The sequence below is a fragment of the Prunus dulcis genome, chromosome 5 (assembly GCF_902201215.1).
Source record: "Prunus dulcis chromosome 5, ALMONDv2, whole genome shotgun sequence".
NCBI lineage: Eukaryota > Viridiplantae > Streptophyta > Magnoliopsida > Rosales > Rosaceae > Prunus > Prunus dulcis.
This window is the reverse complement of record NC_047654.1, coordinates 1,854,206-1,879,216: the sequence shown is the minus strand read 5'-3', so window position 1 is coordinate 1,879,216 and position 25,011 is coordinate 1,854,206. Positions and strand designations below refer to the sequence as shown.

Genomic DNA, 25,011 nt, shown 5'->3' with positions numbered 1-25,011 from the left:
TCAGAGTTGTAAGAAACTAAGCACAAGGACTAAGTAAATAGGGCATGTATATGTATGAAATTATGAGCTTAACAGATTCCATGAGACAAAGGTTATGACGGTTTATGTTTGAAGAGATGTTGACTGGGATTGAGGGGTGCTAAGAGACAATAGCTCTAGTTTGGGAAGATACACCAGGGTTTGTGGTGGCTAAACTTTCTTCCTGTCAGTTAGCCTTAAAACGGTGGAACAATGAACATGTTGGCAATATTCCTAGGAAAGTTCGGTTTTTACAAAATAGAATTGATGATTTGTAGGGGCTAGCCTCAACATCTGAGACTCTCAATGAGCATAAAAGATTAGCAAGGGAGATGGATGTATGTCTGGAACGGGAAGAAGTTTTATGCCGTCAGGGGATGCGCATCAATTGGTTAAAGCAGGGTGATAAGAATACGCGTTTTTTTCATTAGCAAGCCGGACAACAGGGTTGCCAAAATGCGTTGAAAGGTATTTTTAATCAGCAAAATTCGTGGTGTACGACTGAGGAGGCTATTGGTGCTACTTTTTGTAGTTATTTTCTGGAGTTATTCTCGACAAATGGGTCTATAGATTGTCATGCTATTCTAGAGAAGGTACGGCCTATGGTTACTATTGAGCAGAATTTCAGGTTGAGTATGCCTTTTACTGGGTGTGAGGTGAAACAAGGGTTATCTCAAATGTTTCCTACTAAGTCGCCCGGTATTGATGGCATGTCTGCTCTTTTTTATCAAAAGTATTGGGGAGTGGTGGGCACTGATATTGAGCAATTTTGTTTAAACATTCTTAATGGAGGCGCCAGTGTTTAGGAAGTTAATCATACACTAATCACTTTGATTCCTAAATTTGCTCATCCTTCTCGATTTACTAAGTATAGGCCTATCAGTTTGTGCTCGGTGCTCTATAAGCTAGTGTCGAAAACTATTGTTAACAAGTTGAAGGAGGTTATGTCGTTTGTCATTTCGAAGTGCCAAAGTGCTTTTGTTCCACGATGATAAATCATAGATAATATTATTGCAGCTTTTGAGACAATTCATGCGATTAAACGAAGAGTGATAAGTGGTCTGAAGAAAATGGTCCTTAAATTGGATATGTCAAAGGCTTATGATTTCGTTGAGTGGAGATTTCTGGAAGGCATGCTATGCAAATTGGGTTTTCATGACAGATTGATGGATTTGATTATGGATTGTATTACTACTATGACATATTCTGTTCAGATTATGGGGTCAGCTATGGGGAAAATTCATACTACAAGGGGTCTCAGGTGGGGGGATCCCTTATCACCCTATCTTTTTCTGATATGCACGGAGTGGTTATCAACTTTCTTGAACTGTGCACATCGGCAAAAACAACTCCATGGTGTTGCTATTGCCCAGGGAGCTTCTACCCTGACACATTTGTTTTTGCTAATGATAGTTTGTTATTTTGTAATGCTCATCTCTCTGATTGTTATTCCTTGCTGACTATTCTTAGGGCATATGAGAGGGCATCTTGGCAAAAAATTAATTTTGATAAATCAACGGCTTGTTTTAGTCTAAACACTGATCCAATGATGCAGCAATTAATTTCCAATATGCTTGGGGTGAGTATTATCCCTTGTCATGAGCGCTATCTTGGTTTACCTACGGTTGCGCAGCGAAGCCGCTCTCAGATGTTTAAATATGTACATGATATGTTGTGGAATAAACTACATGGATGGAGTTCCAAGTTGTTTTCTTCAGCTGGGAAAGAGCTGCTCATCAAATCGATGGCTTAGGCACTTCCCACTTATACTATGGGGGTTTTCCAACTACCGCAGACTTTATATCAGGATTTGTCAATAATGATTGCCCTTTATTGGTGGGGGAAAGCAGGGAAACGTAGTATCCATTTGATGAATTGGTGAAAGCTTTGTAGACCCAAATGTTTTGGGGGGCTTGGATTCAAAATTTTTGAAGCTTTTAATAAAGCCATGGTGGTGAAGCAAGCATGGAGACTCTTGGAGAACCCTGACTCTTTAGTTAGTCGTATTATGAAGGCAAGATATTTTCCTGCAGGGGATTTCTTACTAGCAAAGGTGGGGAATTGCCCTTCCTTGGTTTGGTGAGGTATAGTTTGGGGTAGACAAGTCATTAAGCAAGGTCTGGTGTGGAGAGTTAGTGATGGGCAGATCAATGGATCCCTAAACTTTTTACTTTCAAGCCTCTCCTCAATAATGGGCTTCCTCAACACGCAACAATCTCGAATCTGATAACTCCTACTGAGGCTGGGATATATATTTAATTGATCAGGTTTTTTGTGATAAGGATAAGGAGGCTATTTTGAGCATACCATTTTCTTCACCGATTCAGAGAAGTGATAGACATTTTTGTTTTTGTATTTTAGAAGGATGCTAAGTATTCTGTGAAATCAGGTTATTGGATTACCTTACGATAGAGCAATTTATGTGACGAAAGGGAAGGTAGTCCTTCGGATATGGGAGCTCATATGGCGTTTTGGAAGAGATTGTGGAGGTTGGAGATTCCGAATAAAATCAAGTTATTTGTGGCGTGCTGCTTTTGATATCCTTCCGACTGCAGTTAACTTATTTACGAGGAAAGTGATTCCTTATCCGCTTTGCTCCAGGTGTGATAGGGAAGGGGAATCTACTATGCATACTCTCTGGTAGTGCAAGGGAAATAAACAATTTTGGAGTTTGTTTTCGTTTTGGGATAGGGTGAATATGGTGGGTGGCTTTTTTGTGTGCAGATTTTTCGGATTGGGCTGCCAATATTTTAACGGGATTGGAGTTTGAGTCTTTCGTATGCTGTTGTTGGAAAGTATGGCATGTGCGCAACTCCTATATCCATGTAAACCATAAGCTTATATGGAAGAGGCTGCAAACTAGTTACGGGATTTATATGCGCAATTTAAAAATGCAATGTGAAGATAAAAGATGATCGGGTGCCTCGGTATTTTAGGTAGGTTAAACCACCTGCTGGACATTTTGTTATACATTGTGATGGTGCTATTGGGAGGAATCGTTGGCGACGAGGTGTGGGCGGGTTGGTTCGGGATTGCCATGGTGAGTTTTGTTGGGGTTTTGCGGCTGCTGGCTAGAATGGTTCCGACATTTGGGGAATTGAGTTGGTAGCTATTTGTTGCGGGTTACTTTTGGTAGCTGCTAAATGTATGATTTATTTGACTGTTGCTTCTGATTCACAAGAAGCCGTGAATATGATTATTGGTAATGGTGGGTGAGTAATGTGGGTAATCTAGTTGATGATATTCGAATGCTACTGGCCAGTTGGGTAATGCAAAGATGGTTTATCAACCTCGTGAAGGTAATAGTGTGGCTCATGCTATGGCTCAATTTGGACTGCGGTAAGGCACTCAATTTTTCTGGGAAGGGGTGGGTCCGATATGGATTCAAACTCTACTAGGAAAGGATAGACAAGGGGGTTATTTTTCTTATGTATTGTGGTGTTGTGGTACTTTTTTTCTTGACCGGATTTCCTTCATTTGGGTTTTTTATGGCAAGATTTTAATGAGGCCACTCTGTAGCTCCTAGAGAAGCCAGGAGCCCAAGTTGTATTGATGTTGCTTCGTTATGAATGAAAGTTCTTATTTTGATAAAAATAAAAATTTAAAAGTCACAATTGAATACCACTAGACTTTTATAAACTCATTAAAAATCTCAATTGAATACATCCACACTTTTAAACTCTATAAAAGTCATTAAAAGTTTGAACTGGGTACACCCCAACATGAAATTAGTCATTATGTGTAATTTAACCTTGAAACCCAAATATATTATATACATTCTAATTTCAAACGAAGGGGTATAGAACAACTTGTCTATGGTCATTAGATTATATATAGTTCAACATGAAATCAGTCATTATGTGTAATTTAATCTTGAAATCCCAATATATTAGATACATTCCAATTTCAATCAAATTATTTAATGAATTTTTAGATTTCGGAACTTTCAGATGTCGGAATTGATTTGAACTATCAAAACTAAAAAATTTGGGATCGAAATGGGGAGGAATTGGAATTTCAAATTCAACTTGCACCCCTGTGCTGATTTAAAAATTAAGGATCATATTAATTGATTTGAAAATTTATAGACTGAAATAAGGAATTTTGGAAAATTCAGGTAGAATTGACTAGAATACAAAAACGAATTGAAAAAGAACACTCCCAAAGCAAAATTGGAAAAGAACGAAGAAAGAAGCGAAAAGACCAACAGTTCATTTCAACTCCTGCAGGTAGAAAAAAAAAAAAAAAACAAAACAAAACAAAACAAAAGACCAGCAATTCCTTTTGTTTGTTCTGCTCAGTGCGCGAGGGCACTCCGATCACCGGATAAATGGTTCCGGTGGCCGGACCTTACACAGAAAAGCCCACAAATTCCCTCTAATTTTCGGGAAATACAAAGCTTAATGGATTCTCAGGAGGTCTCTGAGAAGGGCAACATGGCCTATTTAATACTGCGGTGTTCTCTGGCTATCGTTTTACCTATCGTTGCTATCTTTGCACTATCACTTTTGGTCGGCTTCGTAGCCATTTTCGTCGCCAATTCCTCAGTTCCTAGCCCAATTTCTGTGTCCTCTCAGTGCAGGATCGTCTCCAGCAGTAAGTCATTTTGCAAAATTAATACATATTAAATATTTATGTTCTGGACGAAAATTGAGTTGGGTCTGTTTGGATGCTTGAATGTCACTGTTTGGTTGACTTAAAATTGCGAATAGGAAGAAGAAAAGTAGGATGTTTGCAATCTGTTATATATGCGAAAGATATCATCCGGGTTGCTTGTTGGTGCTATGACCAAAATTGCTTGCTTTTCTCTGGTTAGTTTGTTCTGCTTTCATGGGTTTTACTGGCATTTTGAAGGAAGGTGCATTGAAACTACGTACTCAGTATGTTACTTTGCTCTCGCATGAATACAAGTGTGTGAATTGAAATTCATGTCTTATGGAGTGGTAATTTTCCTATTCTTATATACAAATATACAGGGTTCTTCTCTCCTGAGGTCCTTAAATAATATAAGTCAGCTTTCTCAACAGTTTGAGATCATATATCAACTGAAAATTTTATATATGCATAATACATATAATTTTCTTAGTGCATTTTTCGATATAAACTTTTGTTACATTTGTCCTTTTTCTGTTAGTGTTATGTTTTTGGAATATCCGTTATTATTGTGGTACCTATCTTGAAATCATAATAGGCATAGCTCTTCCTTTTTACAGGTGTTGATCTTAAGTCATCTAAGGTGTGTGAGCTTGGACTGTTCAATTACAAAGCCAAGCACGTGTTTTATCCTTTTGAAGGAAGAAGATTTCGATGTCGTTATGATTACTATTGGGCTTCAATTTTTAAGGTTAGCCTACCTTACTCTCAAATTGTATATATGATCATATTGTTGTATTATATGCAACTAATAGTAGCAATTTCTGGATTGTACCTTTACATGCAATTTGTAATTAGAAATTTATTTTATTAGAGGTTTGGAGTAGAGTGCATGTCTATTAGTTTTTTTTCCAAGTTGGAGGTAAATGCAGTTCATCTATGAACCAAAAGAGTTGTATGAAAGATTCCTTGTGGGGTGGTCAAATGACATTTTTGAAGCCTTCTTGGCTGAAAAAGATTGTTGGCATGTGGGCTTTCTGGGTGAGCTGTAGTGCCACAGTTGTTTCAGTTGAAGAAATTCTGCTTTAAAGTCATGCTATGATGATTAACTTGACAAGAGTTAAAACACGTAATGGTAACTCTAATTATATGGGTCTCTTCAGTCAAATATTAATTCTTTTCTTTGCTGTTTGCAGGTGGAATACAAAGATCAGTCTTCTGGTCAGACTCATCTTGCATTGGCTGAGGCTCCAAATGAGGCCCTTCCTCTTGATTGCAGACCTAATTTTGGTGCTGCATGGTTGACCAAAGATAAGTTCAAGGTAAGTTGCAAAGCTTTTTGATTATGGTGTGGTTCAGGGTTGAAATTATTATTGCACTTTGGTAAAATTTGATATTTATATGATATTAAGTTTACAATGAGGAAACATCATTGTCCATAACTCCTTGATGGACATTTTTCATTTTCTCACCTTTGTTTGCTCAGGTCAATGAAACTTATGACTGTTGGTACACATATGGCATTTCCAAAGTAAGCTTATATCATGATGGTTTCTTCAGTTGCCAAGCTAAAGATCCGTCTACCTTTGAGATGATTAGAAGATATTTCATCCTGTGAGCAAACTGACTCCTTTTTCTCTTTGTTTTTCCTTTTATCTAATCAGTTGTGCTCTGTCTTTATGGATTTCTTCACTTAATCTTATGAACAGATTAGGATACTCTTCTAGATAAATAACTTATCTCATATGCAAGGGAACAATATTGGCATAGATGCACATATCGGGTCCCAAAAGATGGAAACATTGATAACAGCACACAAGAGAAACAATGAAAATAAGAGAAAAATATGAAAATTTTGAATGAAACTTCAAGAGATTTAACCATCTACCATTTGATTAAAAAGAAAGAAAAACATAGGTGTATTATAGATTTGTATTATCTAGGTCAAATACAGTGTGTGGCGAGAGACACTGCTACTTAAAACTATTCAATGCTCAATGGAATTGGACTGAATATATTTAAAATTTTCAATATACTAATTTTAAACAATTGTTTATGCTTTATACTTTGCATAGTGAATTAGACAGCAATGGATATCACATAGAGTTCTTAGAGGTTTATTATACTAAAGAAAAATTTAAACGAACTGGAAAATGTAGAGCTCACTTCTAGGTTGTCTTTATTGGAGAATGGTAATTTTTCTTTTTTAAAGCTGCTAGGTCGGATTCTAGTAAGTGTGGTTTTTCATGGAAATCATACTTTAGAGAGTTGTGTTAATTCATCTCTTCCCACTTTTCCTCTTCTTTTATTTGGAAGACTACAGTACCTTCTAAGGTGCAATTTTTTGCTTGGATAATTGCTCATGGGAGGGCTAATACCTGTGCTTTGATCCAAAGAGTACTTTTCTTTCTTCCAATTGGTGCATTATGTCCCAAAGGAAAGGGTAAAAGTGCAGATCATCTTTTTCTTCATTGTCCTGTAACTTTAAATTTTTGGTTCAGGTTCAGAGAAATGCATATATGTTGGGTATTTCTGGCCGGTTGATTTTCTCTTGTTTGTGAAAGGCAGAATATGTTTGTTAGGAAAACAGCCAATAGAGTTATGGAGTTTGTGTCTTAGCAATTTTTCGGCTATTTGGTTGGAGAGGAATAACTGGATCTTTTAGAATCATGTGGGGTGGGCTGAGGTGTTTTGGGGTAGAGGTAGACTTTTGTCTTCACTTTGGATTCCGTTTCATCTGCATTTCAGGATATGCTGCTTTCTTTTATAATTGGAGCTTGGAAAGAAATAGTAAGTTAATAGTGTATTTTTAGTTGGGGTTCTGTTTGTAGTAAGAACTCTTCTGTTTTTCTTCTTTTTTGGATTCTTTTTACTTTATTTGATTTTTGTTGACTACTTACTTGTCCACCTTGTCTGATGTGATTTACTGATTATTTTCTTTATATAAAGAGGGAACTATTATTGGCACTCCAAAAAAGTCATCCTGCACTCCCTCCAAAAATTTTACAAAGGAGGAGTGCGTGATGACTTTTTTGGAGTAATAGCTCCTAGAAATTCATGTTTATTTTCGAAAAAGAAAAGGGATTTACTATCTTCATCATCTCTGTGTAGTGTGGCATATTGTAAAGAATAGTTATCAACTAATAATCTCCATGCTAGTTTGCTTGCAGTCATTACCAAACAAGATGTATGAATCTTGTATTGGCTGTGCTTGTTTCTGCTCGTAGTGATAGTATGATCTGGGCACTGATTAATTTTGTCTGTGACTGTAGTCATCTGTTTGCATGATTAGGTACTTGGTTTCATCCCATAATAAGTGATTGTGATGGGTGATGTGATTTATGTGTATAATTGCATGGATTTATATGCCTACGAACGACATCTTTCATATCAAAATAAATGCTTGGAGATGATGCATAGGACATTTCTACGTGAGAGCTTGTGATGAGGACATCTTTGTCAAACCCATTAGGGTTTACAAAAGAAAGAGATGGAAGAGGAAGTCATTTAATTTGGTCTTTAAATCTGGCAATTTTTTATTCCTGCAATTAGTTTCTAACTTGTTCTCTAAGTTTTCCAGATTTTAGTAATATTTTTAAGTTTTCCAGATTTTAGCAGGATTTGTAAGTTTCCTATTTTATTTAGGTTAGAATTTCTGTCTTAGCAAGGGATTTTTTATCCTATTGTCTCTAGGTTTTAGTTTGTTATAAATAACCCCTCTCATATAATCCATTATGGAGTTGAGTTGTTGAGATATAAAGAAAAGTTTATTTTCCAGAGATTGGGGACTACTTGGTGTGAAGCCAAACCGCTGGAGTGATTCCAGACCTATCCTTGTTTGTTCTATTTTCTGTTTTCCATTGTTTTCGCTTCCGCTAAACTACCTAAATTCTCAATTCACCCTTGTCCTACATCAGCTTGAATTCTTCCTCAATTGGGGAGTATGGAATTAACACAAAAGGGCAGAAACTGCCCATTCTTCCCCAATTCCTCTTCGGAGGTCATTGCTACCAGTGTCTTCTTGCAGAACTTCTGCTCACACTACTACATTGGCACAAGAATGCTAGTTCCATAAAAGGAACTATTGAAGGAAAGGAGGAAGTATCCGTGTTGTAACGCAGAGAAAGAGACGGCACGACTGCCATCACTGTCCTTGTCATATATAGTGCATGTACTCTTTCTTATCATAGTTGTTTCTCACAAAAGTGTTTTAAGTCTCATCCCATTCTCTTCTTCCCATTTCACCCTACTACATTTACATGTTTTCAATGTTTAGCCAGGTTATCTTTTTAGTGGCACGTCTATTCCAGCTTTTCCATAATCTCTAGCATGTACATTATTTTCATAAGCTTCAGGCATTTCTCTCCAGTAGCAAATAATCGTAACTAGTCCAATAATTCTCTCTTGGTTGAGGTATCATTTTTATATTTCTGAGAGAATTTCTCTCTGTTTAACAATGGTCGAGTACTTGAGTTGCATTTAAATAAAGTCTCAATCTAGATATGTTTTATGTTTGTTCTTGTAGTACGGTTTAGTAATGCATCTACTTTTCAGTGCGACGAAGATTTTACACTCCTGGTTTGTCAGCCAGGAACGAGCTGGGTTTTGGAGGTGGGAAACCATAGCTGGAGTTATTGCTGGTTTTTCAACTTCATTAATCTCCATAAGCTTTATTAGACTCCTGCAACAAATGAAATCTTGGTTGCCTCAACTTTTTGCTGCAAGAGTGCTTCCTCTCTATATGATCCGCTTCAGGCGCACTTGTTTTCTTGTGGCATACATCTCTTTTATGAGTTGGCTGGTTATCCAGTATGGGAAAAGGCTTGGCCTCCTGGAGATCATCACTCTTCTTAAGAAGTAAGGGCAGCACTCTTTTTTGGAAGTGCAAATTCCTTTTTGTCTCCACGGGGTTGTAGATTCTGCAAATTTGGAGTTGCAGCGAGCAAATGTATCATTCCCTGTACAATGATATACAACAGTGGATACCAAATGCACTTAATCATCTTGTTGAATAGAGTATATTGAGCAGAGACAGAAACTGTATAGGAAACTTACCTCAGTTGAACCATCAGTAATCTTGATATGTGATGTGTAAAAGTATCTTTGAAAATGTATTCTATTTTTCAGTAGCGAATTTTCTGGCTCTCTGGAATACAAATACTTCACAATCCCTAAGAAACGATGTGTTTAATGTCCACAATTTCCTTTTCTTCTTTTATCTAGGTTAAAAAGGTGCAAACAATTCAGTAAGGAGATGGAAGCATTTCAAGTCTTTCTTATTTATTCATGCATTTAAGTTTATTCATAATTTGGTGCTGTGCATCAGCCGTAAGCCCTACAATGGGGGAGGGAGGAGAGTCCATGACAGTGATCCCCAAGTCCAACTTATGAACCATCTTTTGGTGATTTTGATTTGGTGGCAAGATTTGCACACAACGTATGACTCATCTTGGCTTAATGGGTTTGCAACTACATTTTATTCTCGAGTTTAATCACACCGACACCACTAAAGTTTTTCAGTGTTTTCACATAACTCCTTAAGGTGTGTATTAACCCTTTTGTTCAGCGTAAACACGAATCATTCTGCAACACCAATCTCTTGTTACTTTTTAGCACCAAACCAATCTCGAGCATATTGAATTATAATGTTTTTGAAGCAGCTGTGAACTGAGCATTGAAAAGATAACTACACCTCCATTTCCGGAGGATTTCAAATTCAATGCTAAAAGCCTAGGAAAACCTTGATGAGGATTTCAAATTGCGGTAAAGCCCTTGAATAAGTGCTAAAGAGTTTCATTCAACCAAGCAAGTACAATAAGAGCATTTGGGGCAAAATAAGCCTAGTTTGACAGAACATCAAGAGGCCTAATGGCAAAAGGCTCAAGAGGTACACAACCCCACCCAATTATCTTTCGAAAACTAATATTATATCATGATATTTACTTGAGATATTCTCCATTAAGAATATACCAAACCATTTTTCAATTGGAATGACTGACCAAATTTTATACTGCATTGGGTGTTTACAGCCTCATACGGATGCAGCTTTGATATAGATTTCAAAATTTATATATAGTTTTGGCACATATCTTTTACTGCTCCTCATCCTCAGCTATTCTTGTAATCAAAAGGAAAACTATGATGAAAGAATGAGATTTTTCTTAATCAAAATCCAAAAAATCTAACATAAATAAACATGCATTGTGATGAATGACAACAGGAATAATTATGACCTTTTAAAATGAAAGCTTTGCATGTAATTTTTTTTTGGCAAACCATAAGATATTTATAAACTAATTTCTACAAGAAGATATTACACCCACAACAAAGCTTGTCACCACAATGTGGCTAGTTACAATTAAGCATATATATATCGCTCACTCCACTTATGTAAGTCGAACTTGAGACCTACTCCAACTAAGCGAGTGAAAATACCACTAAATCAAAAGCTAGTTGATGAAAATTGCATGTAGTCCTAACAAAGTTTAATCTTTTTAATTCTTCGCCCAATTTTCCTATCAACTTTCATAATGTTCAGGTTATGAATTATTATGAAACAAGTGGCTTTCATTTTTTATTAGGCTTATTATCACAAAACGTCCCTAAGGTTTACGAAACTATCAGATTGCATCCTTAATGTTTTTTTTTGTCATTCGTGGTCCTCAACGTTAGCATGCATGATCACAAATGGTCCCTACCGTTAGGTTCCGTCAAAAACTCCGTTAATTTGCTGACGTGGCATATATGTATATCACAAAACATCCTTGAGGTTCACACACCTATCACAAATGGTCCTTACGAAATTTTTTAATTTTTTTAATTTTTAATTTTTGTTTTCTTTTTAAAATTTTATGAATTATAATTATTTTAAAATATATATTAAATTTTAAATACATGAGACACTATATTATTGTAGATGTGGGCTTCATATATATGCCACATCGACAAACTAATGAAGTTTTTAAAAAATAATTTAAAATTCATAAAATTTAAAAATGAAAAAAAAAAACTAAAGGTTTAGGGTTCATAAATGGTCCTCAAGATTAAAATCCTTCTATAAATTATTTTTTCATTTATAAATAATTTTAAAAAGAAAACCAAAATTTTATGAATTTTATATTTTAAAAAAAAATAAATTCATAAGGACCATTTGTGATAAGTGTGTAAACCTCAGGGATGTTTTGTGATATACATGTATGCCACGTCAGCAAACTAACAGAGTTTTTGACAGAACCTAACGTCAGGGACCATTTGTGATTGCACATACTAACCTTGAGGACCATAAGTGACACAAAAAAACATTAAGGATGCAATCTGATAGTTTCGTAAACCTTAGGGACGTTTTGTGATAATAAGCCTTTTTATTATTTATTTTTAAACTGACAGACATTTCTACATATTTAATTTTACTTCCTTCATCAGTTTTTCTTGCTTCAAGCCCAAATTTGCTATTACTTAAATTGAAAATTATATACTTCTTGGTTTTAATTATAACAAAGTGAAAAAACAAACCTTTTAGTTTAAAAAGATTGAGCTATTTACACTAACAAAACAAACGACCCATTAGTGTCGAAGTTTGGAGCAAATGCTCTTTCAGGCAAGGTCCTGGGTTCGAGTCCTAGAATTCATGGGGTTTTAAATAACTCAAAAAAGTTCCTATTCAAATGATAATACAATTTCTATACACATTCACATGAAAACTAATTCGTTGATTGGTATTGCACCTACATCTAATCTCATCTTCATTTTGTCACCCGAGTTTCCTGTTCACGTAATTATCAACTTAATTATATGTTTTAATATTAAAAAAAAGTTAAAAATAACTTTTTTAGTTTTTTTTTAGTACAAGCAATAGTCTAAACTAGAGGGGAATGAAGGTTTCTCACACACACTATCACGACACCATGAAAGTTTAAACCTAATACCACTAATATGCAAGTCAATGCCTTTTCCACTTGGCTAGACCTTGATGGCAAAATAATCCTTTAATTCTTTCATTTTAATACAAACGATATTCTGCTTTAATATAATCTAAATTCAAGTGTAGAGTAGGGAGCACATCCACTCTAACCAACTTGGTTAAACCCATATGTGTAAATAATCTTTTAGTTTAAAAAATCATATTCACGTGAAGTGTCATTGGAATTAATGTGGCTCTTTATTTTTGTAACCGGCGTATTCACGTGAAATTATTGAAAATTTTGGTTTGTAATTCAACAAACTTATTCCTTTCGTAGGTTTTTCCGTCCAAAGATTTTATAAATCTACCATCTTCATCTTTCAAAACACACCAATTAGGAATATGAGAGAATTAGAATTAGAAATTGCCCTGCGCTCTCCTCATTAGCCTTTTGCACTCAAGTTGAGGAAGGCTCTAGGGCACATGTGGGCCTCGAGATGGCGTTACCGAGTAAACTCCAAGAAGTATATTTTTCAATAGAAATGCGTGGCATGGGAGAAATTGAAGAACCAGAAGTGCTCTTCTAAAACATGGCATCCAAGCCTACGACGTATATTTCCACACTAGCTAATTGCTTTCAATTTCTTTTTAATTAATTTTTTCAAGTGATAATTATTCAATTAAAAAAAAATCTTATGATTGATTATTAGATTTGTGCGAACATAGCAAAAATGTTAATGTTGTATTCTTCACACCCTCCTCTCTTAGGGAAACTTGACCTTGAAAACGGCAATGCATAACAATGAACAAAAAGAGATCAAGTTTTTCTTCAATAGTTGTCCTCGTTTGCAGACTCATCTCATACAATCGAAATGATTCCTAAGAGAGGTTGAGATGAAGGGTTTCAAGGGGACACCAAACGAACTCAACAATTGGATGCAGCCAGAAGAGTGGCCAATGTGGAGCGGCCATTTACTCTATGTGATGAGAGAGGCAGCCATGCACCAGCTCTAAGAAAAGAAAAAGAAAAAGAATTATTTGTCCAATTTCTTTCTTTTTGAAAAATTTAGATGGGTTATTTAAAAAAAAAGAAGTGATGTATCTTAGGTCTTGTTTGTGAGTGATTCTAGATAGTAATTTATGAGGACGCTATGAAGAGATTATTAGGACCCACTGTAAATCGCTTAGTCTTGCCAGTTAAGATTGTTGGGAGAAAAGAAAAAAAACCACATTTTATATATATAGAGAGTGCTGCTATTTCCACCCCTCTGTCTTATTTTCCCACCCACCTTATCTTCAAAATTTTAAAGACAAATTTACCCATTTATAAAATGACTTCTAAGGACTTAGGGACAAAACCAATCTAAAACCAATCTCCCTCACCTAAGTGTGAGCAACCATTTTATACCAGCCATTGAATTAATCTCACAGTACAGTGCCCTTTATTAACTTAAATTCTTGACCCGCACATTGCACACAACTTCTTCTTCCTCATCTAGCCATTCTCTTTGATTTCTAAAAGCTTCCCAGTTTTACTATTTTTCCATCATAAATCTGATTTCTCTCAGAGGTACTATCATTTTCTCTTCAAAATAAATGTGGGCAAAATTAATTTTCCCTTTAAAGGCTCCTATTGTCATTTTTAAGATTTTATGAAATTCTATGTAATGAAGTTGTTTAATTTTCGTCTATTGGCTTCAAACAACAAGCGATTGGTATTATTTGATTGAGGGAGATCAACATGATAGGAGCCTGCCTGGGGACCATAAGCATTCAAACCCATGCTTTAACTTCACGTTCTTCAAACACACATGCATTTAAATAAATAAATTAGAAATTAAAGAAGACCTAAAAGAAAATAATTACTCAAATTTCCTCTTCTACCGCACACAATCCCTCTCATCACAAAGCCCATGTGTCACCTCCTCGAGGAAGAGAAAGAGGGATGAACTCTTGAAAGAACCACAATCGGCTTGGAGGAAAGAAAGGGACTTTCCCTTAATATGGGCCAGGAAGTAAAATGGATATACGTTGGATTTTTGAAAGAACTTGCTTTGAATTAATAATTAAAGGGTATTTTAAGAATAATGATGGGTGGAAAGATAGAATTGTGTTTTTTTTCAAATTTACATGGTGGGTGGGAAGATAAGGTAGGTAGGAAAATAGGACAGGTGAGTGTAAATAGTAGCCCTCTATATATAAAGCAAGAGGCAGAGTATGGTGAAACATTCAAAATACAAGAAAATGTCATTGATTAATGCAAACATTAAGAATTGAAATTATTAATTAAATAAGGATAATATGATAAATCTATATATATAAAGCAAAATGCAAATAATGGTGAAACATTCAAAATATCAGAAAATGCCCTTGGTTAATGCAAACATTAAGAATTGAAATTATTAATTAAATAAGGATAATATGATAAATTCACATTTTTCATATTAAAAAAATTAAAATTAAATAAAAAATCAAATAATGAATCCTATTTTTATGAAACACAATTACCCTATCTTTTTTAATTCTAAAATAAATTTAAATTTTTTTAACAACGTCTATCGCGCGGAAGCACGTGAGGCTAGTTTTCAATAATATGAATGATACATTATCTTTCAGCAACCATTTGCTAAATATCGCGAGATTTTGCTGATAAAGTGACCAAACATATATTCGAGGATAAAATAGAAAAAATTGAGGACGGATGAAATAATGATTTTTTTAATTTAATTTAATTTTGGACGCGTTCTTTCAATAAAGATACCACTTTCATAAAAGATGACTGCACAATTCCAGATCGATGCGAGAATTTTGTTCAATTCTCATTCTAAGACTTAAAAAGAAATACCTGCAATTCTTCACCTTCTTCCCATGTTCATTTTCAATTGCTTTATTATCTCTCTAGTACAGGGGAAAAATGCGTCCGGCCGAACACAGAAAGGCTGGAAAACAGAAAACAAAGCTTGCATATCAGTTTCAAACTGACTGCTCACATTGTCAAGAGATTCAATACCACTACAAGATATGAAATGGTCAAGCCCCTCAGCAACACATCTCCATAGATCTAAGAAGTCTTTGGGATTGAGACTCATTCTCAAAAGAACAAGATGACTTCTCAAAACATCCAACGGTTCGATAAACTCAACCGATATACTTAAATCCATGGCTGCTGATACTTCCACATGAGTCGAACCTTCTAGCTGCTGCTCATCATGTTTCAACTTTTGCACAAATGCCCTTGAAAGAGTTTCGAACTGACGAAGAAGAACAGAAATTATCTCCATCAACCAGTTGGTTGCGAGCTCAGCCAAGATTTTTATTTCTTCTCCGAAAAAACTGGAATCAGTACTCTCATCTTTGCCCAGGCCACTGGTATCATTTTCAGCAACTTTCATCTCCAAGAAGTTCACGTCATCACTCCACTGGCGAAGTTTGGATTCGACATATTTGGCAGCATTAATTGATCCAGAGACTCTAACTAAGGCATCATCATCAGAATTGTCTGGAAGAATTTCAGTTCTCTTGCACCGTAAAAGCAACTCTTTAAAAAAGTACCAGAGGAATCTGACAGCAGATGACCTAACAAATTGTATACGTGCTGAAGTGGCAGGCATAGTTTGGCATCTTTCAACCATTTCCCATGTGATTCCAAGCGCAGATTCTGCAATTAATGGAGCTCTATAATCTATTCTAGTCAAAAGAAGAAAGTGCTCTGATTTTGTATCAAAATGCAACTCATCTTTATATTTATCATCAACCAACCACGCCCTTTCATGTTTCAAATCTGTTTTGAGTTTCTTACAACCATTTTCAAGCTCTATCTTTGCCCAAATCTTGAGCCAATCTGGCCTTTTACAAAACAGCATCAACACTGAAATGCTTCCTGAGGGACTTCCCACCCTTTCTGACTCTCCCAGAAATAGACTGATTTCCGAACTTCCAAGTGACTGTAATTGTTTATCAAATACAACAATGAGGTCAATGAGATGAAGCCATGACTCTATAACTTCAGATTTTATTTCTTTCTCCTTGTATCTTTCAGCAAGGGCAGAGAATATTCTTTTCTCCAAAAATTCAGAAAGCAGTTGCACCATGGCATAAACCCAAGCTTCTTTAGCACTATAGCTTCCCAATCTTGCTCTATCAATCAGGGGCTGCAAGACATCATCCACTCCTACAATAAAATCCCTTGTAGTTTTGTATGCAAGAGCAAATATAAGTTCAGGTTGATCAACCCACTTTGAAAAATGGTATTCCAACCGTGATGCAATAGGAGACACCAGCTCATCAATGGCCCAAAGCTGTTCCTTGCACACATTTTGTCCTAAGAGATTGAGCTGTCGTTTTTCCCTCCTTGTTTGTAGATGCTGTACAGCACAAAGAGCTAGAAAGCTATTTGAATAACTCTTTCTTTCATCTCCCTGGATTAAAACTAATGGGTTTGGAAGGCCTGAGAATTTTTCTCTTTCAATTTGCGATGCGGAAAGTTTTGGTGGCCATCCAAGAGAAGCGAGAAGAGCTCTATGATCTGCAAAAACTTGTCGGCGAAGAATAACCAAACTTTTATCCACCCTAGTATCAACAGATTTCAGAAGATGATGCCATTGTGGTCGAAGTTTCAGAAGATCAATCAATACTTCTAAATCATTCAATGCTTTTATGGCTTGAAGAAACTTTTCCTGCTTTGTTCCAGAGTCCTGCATTTCAAAAATATGGTAATGATTAATTGACCCTTGTCAATTAATCTGCCATTCAAATATGCATTGAAATATAAGAAGAAAAAAAAAAAAAGCAAAATTGTTCCAGTAGCTACTGATGGATTTGCAGAGAACATTTTTCCACTGTGGCTATTCACAAAACAGAGAACTGCATCTTCTAGATCTCCAACCAGAGCTTCTAACTGTAGAGTAGTCTCTGAAATAATAAGAGATAATTTAGCTTGAGACTCTCTACGATATGGAGAGAGAGAGAGAGAGAGAGAGAGAGAGAGAGAGAGCACAGACAGTATTGAGTAAACATCGGCAAATAGGTCAACAAAGCATAGGCCTCTAACAAATTGCTAATAGGTAAACAACTTGAACAAGAAAAGAGTAAGGACAATTACTGAAAACAATATCAAACATGACAGGCATGACAAGCATCCAGCAGTGAAATATACAACTTATGGATTCCAAGGGAAAACAAAATATACACACATCACAGATTAAAAAACATACAAAAGAGAATTGAAAATCAGAAAATAATGCAGTAACATCACTATGTGGGAGTTCAACAACACAAGCATTTTGAAGAAAACACAAGTTGGAAAACAATGTTATCCTATCAAGCATCATAACAAATGAGGTTAGGGTTCAATATCAAGCATCTTGGGAAAAACACAAAGTTCAAAAAATAATGACAGCATTAAAACAAATGAGATTTGGATTTAGTTGTAAACATCGTGACCATAAAACACAAGAATGAATTGAAGGGACAAAAATCAAGGTAGGCCAAGACAAGAAAAATTACCCTTCCATTTATGCAGTCCCATTTTTAGAAGATCAAATATTATATGGTAAGGTTTGTAGAATATATTATGTGATTTAAAAATTATTGGATGTAACTAGATAAGTGATGAAGTGATGTGTATAAAGAAAACCATCACAATATGATAATAAGCCCTGTAATGCAAATCATGGTAATAGGGTAAACTGCAATTATCTCTGGAGAATGCAGATAGCAATGACTACAGAGTTATTAAATAAATAAATATAATTGAAAAAATAAGAGTCTTTTATTCTTCAATCTTTGCAGGAAATGTTCAGTTTTGGATAGGTCACTGAACGAAATTTACCAGGGACATCATATCTGCTACATTTGAGCTATGAACCCTTAAGCATTTTGTGGCCCTAAAAGTAGCAAAAGAGTACAGGAAATTCATAAGAATAAACGTAGTTCCATAAGGAAAGACATAGATGAGCTATAATTTGCAGCCACCTCAAACAATTAATTTAAACAATCGCAGAGTTGAGTCACATTATTAATCTACTACACTCTCCCTTTTTGCATTGCTTTGTCAAAATATCCTCAACCATGATTGACAAATTACATACTTCAAACGAACAGTATGGAATGTGAATAATAGCTTTAAACATTGGTTTAGTTAATTCAATAAAGTAGCACTGAAATGGTAGGTTTTTTAATTTTTAATTTTTATACAAGTAATAGTTTCTAAATTAATCTAATCTACCGGTGGGGGACTCGAACTTGAGTGCAAGGAGGCGGGCTCTCACTGCCCTGACCCACGTTCGCATACAACAGCTAGAATTGGATTTGGTAATGTTTATAGTCATAAAGCTTCATTTGACAAAACTGGTAAATTTTCCATGAATTCAAACAAATCGAAAAAACGTATAAAACAAAATAGTGAGTTCCTAACTCACCAAGATAACTGCGGATGGTCTCAATTCGCAGCACTTCCTTAGAAAGTCCAGGCAGTTCCGTACCTAAAACTCTCTGCAACTTCTTTGAACCACTCCCACCTACAAAACCCAAAAGATAAAAAAGAAGACCCAAATTTCAGAAAAAAGTAGAAAAACAAGGAAGATAATGAAACTGCTAAAACCCAGATGGAGATAAAGAGTATACGAACGTTGGGAAGTGAGGAGGCTCAGATTCTGAAGGCTGAGGTTGAGATTGTGGAGGGCGGTTTTGGCTGAAAAAGAGCGGCAAATCCATGAAACGGTGCGTCGGTTGAGAGTTGTTTGGAAGTCTAGCAGATGAGAAGTCAAATCAGAGCAGTGAGAGTGAAGGGCTGTTAAAAGATGAGGAGCTTTATTAAGAACATCTTCTTGGGTTCGGAATTGTTGGTTCAGAAAGCTCAATTGGTCTTTGGAGATGTCCGTATGTTTAGGCAAAGAAGGAACCTGAGAAGCGGTAGCACTTCTTCTAGGACAAGGAGAAGAAGCTTCCATTTCTCTGACCTTGAACGTGAATGAAGTCTGAGGACCTGAGAGTGAGAACCCAGAGCCGAGAAAATACACAAACGGTTTGGTTGGGTCTGGTCATTGAGATATTTTTTGGTTCTTCTTTTCGGCCAAATGGGCTTTTTCAGCTAGCAGAGGTGTCAAATGGGACGGGTCGGGCCAGTTTTGTCTATTTAAAATTGGTCCATTTAATAAATAAGTCATGACTGACCTTTTATTTAGAAAAATCATCCATTTCAGTTTGAGTTCACGGTCTTAGTTTATTTGGGATTGGGCGGAGCTCGTATCGGGCCACTAAATGAGCCAATTTAGGCCCATGCCAATGTGACTTATGTATTGCATTTTTTAAAATTTTTTTTACAATTTCATTTAAATATTTTTTTTAATTATGTATGTTTATTATTTGTTAAAAAAATTAGGTCAATAAATTTATTTAAAATACATTTAAATAGAAAATAACTAAATTATTGTTGGGATTTGAAAAATAAAATTATTATTTTATATATAAAGAAAACATTAAATTTTAATATATATTATTATAGAAAAGAAATAGACTTGAAGTTAATTTTTGTCTATAACAAATATAATTTAATAAATGGGTTTTAAACGGGCTAGTCCGACCCATCAGACTGAATTACCTCGTTCCGATCTATCTAAAGATACTAGTCATGCTGTGCTGGGTCTCATTTAATCGGATTGTACTCGGGCCGCCCTGATCCGTTTGACACATCTAGTCTTAGCTCAAATGTGATTATTATTATTATTATTATTTTGCACTTAAATATTGTGAATTTCCCCCCATGAGGCACGTTAGTACCTATGTTTTCAATTGTGACATTTTAGGTTGCATATCTTTCAACATTGCTTTGATGTGATTATACTATTTGGTTAATTGTCTAACATCCGTAACATAATGGCATGACATACGTATTACTCACATTTGCTTTCTTAGGAAATAAAAAAGATTAGAAAAACCCAAAAAACAAAACTAATACACAACAGGTTTTTGTGTTTTCTCCATCTTTTGCATAAGTAATAAGTTCACTACAAATGTCAAAAGGGATATAACCCAAATGCAAAAGAATTAAGAAAATTACAACTACTTAAAGCTTTCTTCAAAATCATTTGACAGAGATGGTAGATGTCTTCTTATTCTTAAGAAAAATGCCTCCAATAAATTCTATTGTCTTGTCTCAATATAAGGTTAAAATCACCTTCATATATACTACGTTGAATCTTCAGAGAATCTACCATCAAAAGTAGTTGTTGGATGAGAATGTGTTGAACTAGCAGGAGTTCCATAACCTTCAGCAACTACAGAACCATGTTGAAGTTCTATGAGAAGTCGTCGAACTGATTTAAACATATGTTGCAACCTAACTCCATTAATGGGTGGAAGACCAGTTGGTCCAATTTGCCCAGACTTCCTTGTCACTGGGGCACTTGCCTCGTCCATTAGCAACTCTGAACCAATCCTTTGCTTCATGGATTCCACAAAATCCTCAGTTTGATCACAAGCAACTTTGAAAAGTTCCCATTTATGCTTAAAAGCCTCAAGAGCAGCTTCTATGGCTGGTGTGTTTTGGGCACCAGAAGTTTCCTTGGCTTCAAGCACATCAGTTGCAGCAATGACAAACTCTTGGTATGCATTCTCTAGGGAATCCACAATGTAGTCCATTTTGCAACTCCTAGTGGCTAGTGATAATAAAGAAATATTAGGAAATTGAAATTGTGACAACTAAGATAAGGTAAGAAATTACATAAATGGAGAATATTGGGATAAAAATTTCGGTTACGCATCAGTTTATATTCAGTATGTTGAACAAACAAGAAAATTCCCACATTAACATGCATAATAGTAACAAAAACAAAAGCACACTTCACAAATTACAAGAAACAATATGTTCAACAAAATCTCATAAGTGAAAATATTTACAAATTCTTTTCACAAATACTAAATTGCAACTAACAAAATAAAGTTAACACAAATGTGAAAAGTTCTCTAGTTCACTTACGTACCTAATGAAGGCTCAGGAGTGTCACTTGACCCTTCTAAACACATACTTGCATTTTTATTTTCATATATTGTATTCTTAGCTATTACCCTTCTAGCCCATGTATAAAACCATAAAAGCGAACATTTACCTTCTTTATTTTTTATTTTTTATTTTTTTAATTTTAAAATAAACATCTTTACTTAGCTATACAATTTATTTCTAATTATTCTTGTGACTTAATATATTGTTATGAGTTGTTTATTGATGATTTTTCTTTTAATTTCAAATTATGAATTATGTACTTTATAAGATTTCAATGATATTTCTAATGATTTATGAATCAATACAAAATATTATTAGATGAGTTTATTATGTTTTTCTTGAAACATATAGTTATTTAAGGTTGACCTCTTATGACAAAATTTATGGTTATCATCAAAAGGAAAGAAGTAGATTAACTTTAAACCTTACAAAATCAAAAGTAAAGTTCTAAAAAAAGGGTTGACAAGATCACAAACACTCAAAATTGATCACCTTAATTTGATATTTTAGAGTTACTCAACGTAGTACCTGAGAACATATGTTGATCATCACATATGATTATTTTCCCCACAAGAAGTCACCACAATTAGGTTTGAAAATAAGTATTAACTACTAAGTATAGAGAAAGAATGCACAATAATAAAAAAAAACTTGGCTGAGTTAATTTGTGTTTTATGTATCCATAATATGATACAATACATGTACAAAATTATCACAAAGTAGTAGACAAGTTGTTACAATTGACTACCCTTACCTGCATATATATAGCCTTTTCGAAGCTCATTCAAATAGGCCTTTTTGAAGATTTGGGAGATCAAAACACAAGGTAATTATACATGTTTTTTCGCTCTCATGTCATCAAACATCACCATAGTAACAACACACAACATGCTAGAAAAACAAAAGAATTTTCCATAACATGCATTCTAACAACCAAAAACAATGCAAACCTCATAAATAGGGCATCATATATCAGGCAACCACTAACAAAAGTAGAAAATTCTCCACCTAATAATATTCAAACTATGCGTGCTTACTTTCTCGTTTAGCAATATAAATTTTCGTCATCTTTAAGAATAATTACCAAATATTCACTTAAGAAATCATATAAATGTCAATACATTTTATCAATACATTAAAGAAGAATGTAATTATCATCTACTATAATTACTTGAGTCCTCAATTCTACCCATGAAGTATAATCCCTCTATTATAGTGAAATAAAAAATAAAAAATTCAACTATTCATTTTAGACTCGTATTTCAACTCCAATAATTTTTCTTTTTCACATAATTCCTGATTCTTATATCATTAAAAACTCATTTAACTCAATAAAATCTCCAAATAAACTTTGTGCTCAACATCTCAAGTTAATTTAATTCTCCTCATAATCCAACGAAATCAAAAGTTTCCATATAATTGATAAACACATTCAAAATTTTCATTATGTGAAAAATACTTTCACCTTTCAATCTAGGTTCTAACAACAAAACAAATCAAAAACATTACCTTATGTTCTCCAAAAGGTTCTTCAATCCTCAATCAATACCTTATTTCACAAAATTAAATCTTAATTAGTTAATAAATCCAAGTTGGGGAAACTTTGAAACCTGTTAAAAACTCATAAAGATTTACCTCAAGTTGTAGATCTCGTGTCCAGGATCACAAAGCGAGAATGACTCGAAATTTAAGTAGATTGAAAGTTTAGATTGATAGAGAACTGGTGGAGAAAATTGGGCTCAAAGAAGAAGATTGTTTGGAAAAATATTATCCCCAAATCGAGTTTCCTTTACCTTAAGCAAATTAGGTTGGAAACTAAGCCTCAGACAGAAAGCTACATGATTAGAACAAGTGACAAGGAGAAAAAGAAGACGGGTAAAATTTAAAGTACACACAATGATTAGGAGCAGTGGAGACGGGTTGACAACTTAACTTGTCGTTGGTGAATGTGTCACATGTGTCCAAGCAGAGAAAGATGATTATAAAATGCTTGTCATTTTGGCGAGATTATGATGTGTGTTACACGACGGATGATTTGCTACTCCTATATCTACTGATATAGGAGTAGATATTCACACATCAATGACTAGATGCCACGTTCATAGAGAGACATCCATATGGACTAAATTACCCCTAGTTAAAGGCCGAAGAAGGTTGGATACATCTTGTCATGCATTAATTGAGTACGATAAGAATTATTGCCCACGAGCTGGCAGATGATGCTTCCTTTAACAGGTTAATAAGGAATGCGTGGCTACACATGAGCCCACATCACATAGGAAGGCCTTGCAAGGCTTGCTATCAAGATAGACTAAATACAAATATAGGTCAATATGGGGCCCCTTGCCTTACGGGCCTTAGATAAGGCTTGCACAGGCTCAGAGGGATGAGCCCAGTAGAAGTTGTTGACGCCCAAAATGGGGTTCAACTTAGATAAATATAAAGTGGTGGATGATGTGTGAAGATGTGAGCCTTTAGCATGTGTATGTGCCTTCAGGAGGCAAGCAAGAGATTGCCTTAGGCAATCTCGTACGTTCAGCATAAGTGAATAAGCATGCAAAAGACAAGGTATACGTTGTTCACCCGAATGATGGGCTATGTCCACGGAGAAGGATGTTCTCATTATGATAATGTTTGTTTACATTTGTGCAAGGGGATTAGACCCAAAGATAAGGGTAAGAAGGCCCAAGGCCTAAGGTACAAAACCCAACAGTCCAAGGCCCAAGGGTCAAGACTCAAAACAAAGGATCCAAAGATCAAGCCCTTTTTTAAGTGGAGAGTGGCCTCCTTGAAAGGGAGTCTCCACCGCTTGTAGTCTTCCAATGTGGGACTCTTGACATTACTTAAAGTTGTGACTTGTGGCAAGGCTCCTTTGGCTAAGGTGATGATTTCTCATAGCATGGTATGTGGCTGATCTTGCTTCACTAGTTGTTCGGTTAGTCATGGTACCAACAGAACTCTTCCCTAAGCAGCCACCTCCGATGAATCAGTCCAAATCCTCGATCCTTATTTATTACGGTAGCAATAATTAAGGAGATTATGCTCACCTAATTTGGGTAATTATCTCCCAAACCCCAAGTTAAACGACTAATTGACTTGACATATGGGCTAATGAGTCTTAACACGCCCAATAAACGTTCAACATGTAGGCACCTATGACAACAAAGTAGCCAACACAAAGTCATATATAAACCAACTTTCTTCCTAATAAGAAGATAAATGTTCCTTGAAACTGAGAAACCCTACTTTGCTCATTGCTCACAACTGACTTTGGCATCGTAGACTCTTCGGCTCACATCACACTCATCTATCTTAGACTTAGCCTTGTCTCTTTCTTATGAGTTTTAGGGCACAAAGGTCTTTCCAAGCAACAGAGAGATTAATTCCCCACAACTGAAGCAATAGAACATGTCAGGTGTCCTCTTGTGTGGCAAAACGCAATGCACCAAAGTCGCACACTGACATATATTCCTATAAATAAGATTGTGCCATGTTGTTG

General features: G+C 35.3%; 3 protein-coding genes across 3 annotated transcripts; 1 reads left to right on the top strand and 2 right to left on the bottom strand.

Moving 5' to 3' along the window:
* Window positions 1-4,212: 4,212 nt before the first annotated feature.
* On the top strand, window positions 4,213-9,790 carry LOC117628780. The gene is made up of 5 exons (XM_034361303.1): window positions 4,213-4,614; window positions 5,232-5,362; window positions 5,808-5,933; window positions 6,098-6,225; window positions 9,166-9,790. The coding sequence occupies exons 1-5, from the start codon at window positions 4,422-4,424 to the stop codon at window positions 9,470-9,472; spliced, it is 885 nt and encodes a 294-aa protein (XP_034217194.1). The 5' UTR covers window positions 4,213-4,421; the 3' UTR covers window positions 9,473-9,790.
* A 5,467-nt stretch (window positions 9,791-15,257) lies between these two features.
* LOC117628699 (RINT1-like protein MAG2L) lies at window positions 15,258-19,600 on the bottom strand. Its single transcript, XM_034361198.1, has 4 exons — window positions 19,140-19,600; window positions 18,931-19,029; window positions 17,322-17,422; window positions 15,258-17,205 (listed from the first exon to the last, which is right to left on the bottom strand). Exons 1-4 carry the CDS (start codon window positions 19,459-19,461, stop codon window positions 15,367-15,369), a joined length of 2,361 nt encoding a protein of 786 aa, XP_034217089.1. The 5' UTR covers window positions 19,462-19,600; the 3' UTR covers window positions 15,258-15,366.
* A 1,098-nt stretch (window positions 19,601-20,698) lies between these two features.
* On the bottom strand, window positions 20,699-23,383 carry LOC117627524 (mediator of RNA polymerase II transcription subunit 32-like). Its single transcript, XM_034359644.1, has 3 exons — window positions 23,148-23,383; window positions 23,022-23,061; window positions 20,699-21,168 (listed from the first exon to the last, which is right to left on the bottom strand). The coding sequence occupies exon 3, from the start codon at window positions 21,149-21,151 to the stop codon at window positions 20,699-20,701; it is 453 nt and encodes a 150-aa protein (XP_034215535.1). The 5' UTR covers window positions 21,152-21,168; window positions 23,022-23,061; window positions 23,148-23,383.
* Window positions 23,384-25,011: the final 1,628 nt, after the last annotated feature.

What these genes read in the sequence shown, in the direction of transcription:
- LOC117628780 (XM_034361303.1), top strand. Translation starts at nt 4,422, where the DNA reads ATGGATTCTCAGGAGGTCTCTGAGAAGGGCAACATGGCCTATTTAATA. An exon ending in GTGCAGGATCGTCTCCAGCA is followed by an intron (nt 4,615 to 5,231) that starts GTAAGTCATTTT and finishes TCCTTTTTACAG; the next exon opens with GTGTTGATCTTAAGTCATCT. An exon ending in ATTAGAAGATATTTCATCCT is followed by an intron (nt 6,226 to 9,165) that starts GTGAGCAAACTG and finishes TCTACTTTTCAG; the next exon opens with TGCGACGAAGATTTTACACT.
- LOC117628699 (XM_034361198.1), bottom strand. Translation starts at nt 19,461, where the DNA reads ATGGAAGCTTCTTCTCCTTGTCCTAGAAGAAGTGCTACCGCTTCTCAG. An exon ending in GAGCCTCCTCACTTCCCAAC is followed by an intron (nt 19,030 to 19,139) that starts GTTCGTATACTC and finishes TGGGTTTTGTAG; the next exon opens with GTGGGAGTGGTTCAAAGAAG. An exon ending in GACCATCCGCAGTTATCTTG is followed by an intron (nt 17,423 to 18,930) that starts GTGAGTTAGGAA and finishes TTATTATTTCAG; the next exon opens with AGACTACTCTACAGTTAGAA.
- LOC117627524 (XM_034359644.1), bottom strand. Translation starts at nt 21,151, where the DNA reads ATGGACTACATTGTGGATTCCCTAGAGAATGCATACCAAGAGTTTGTC.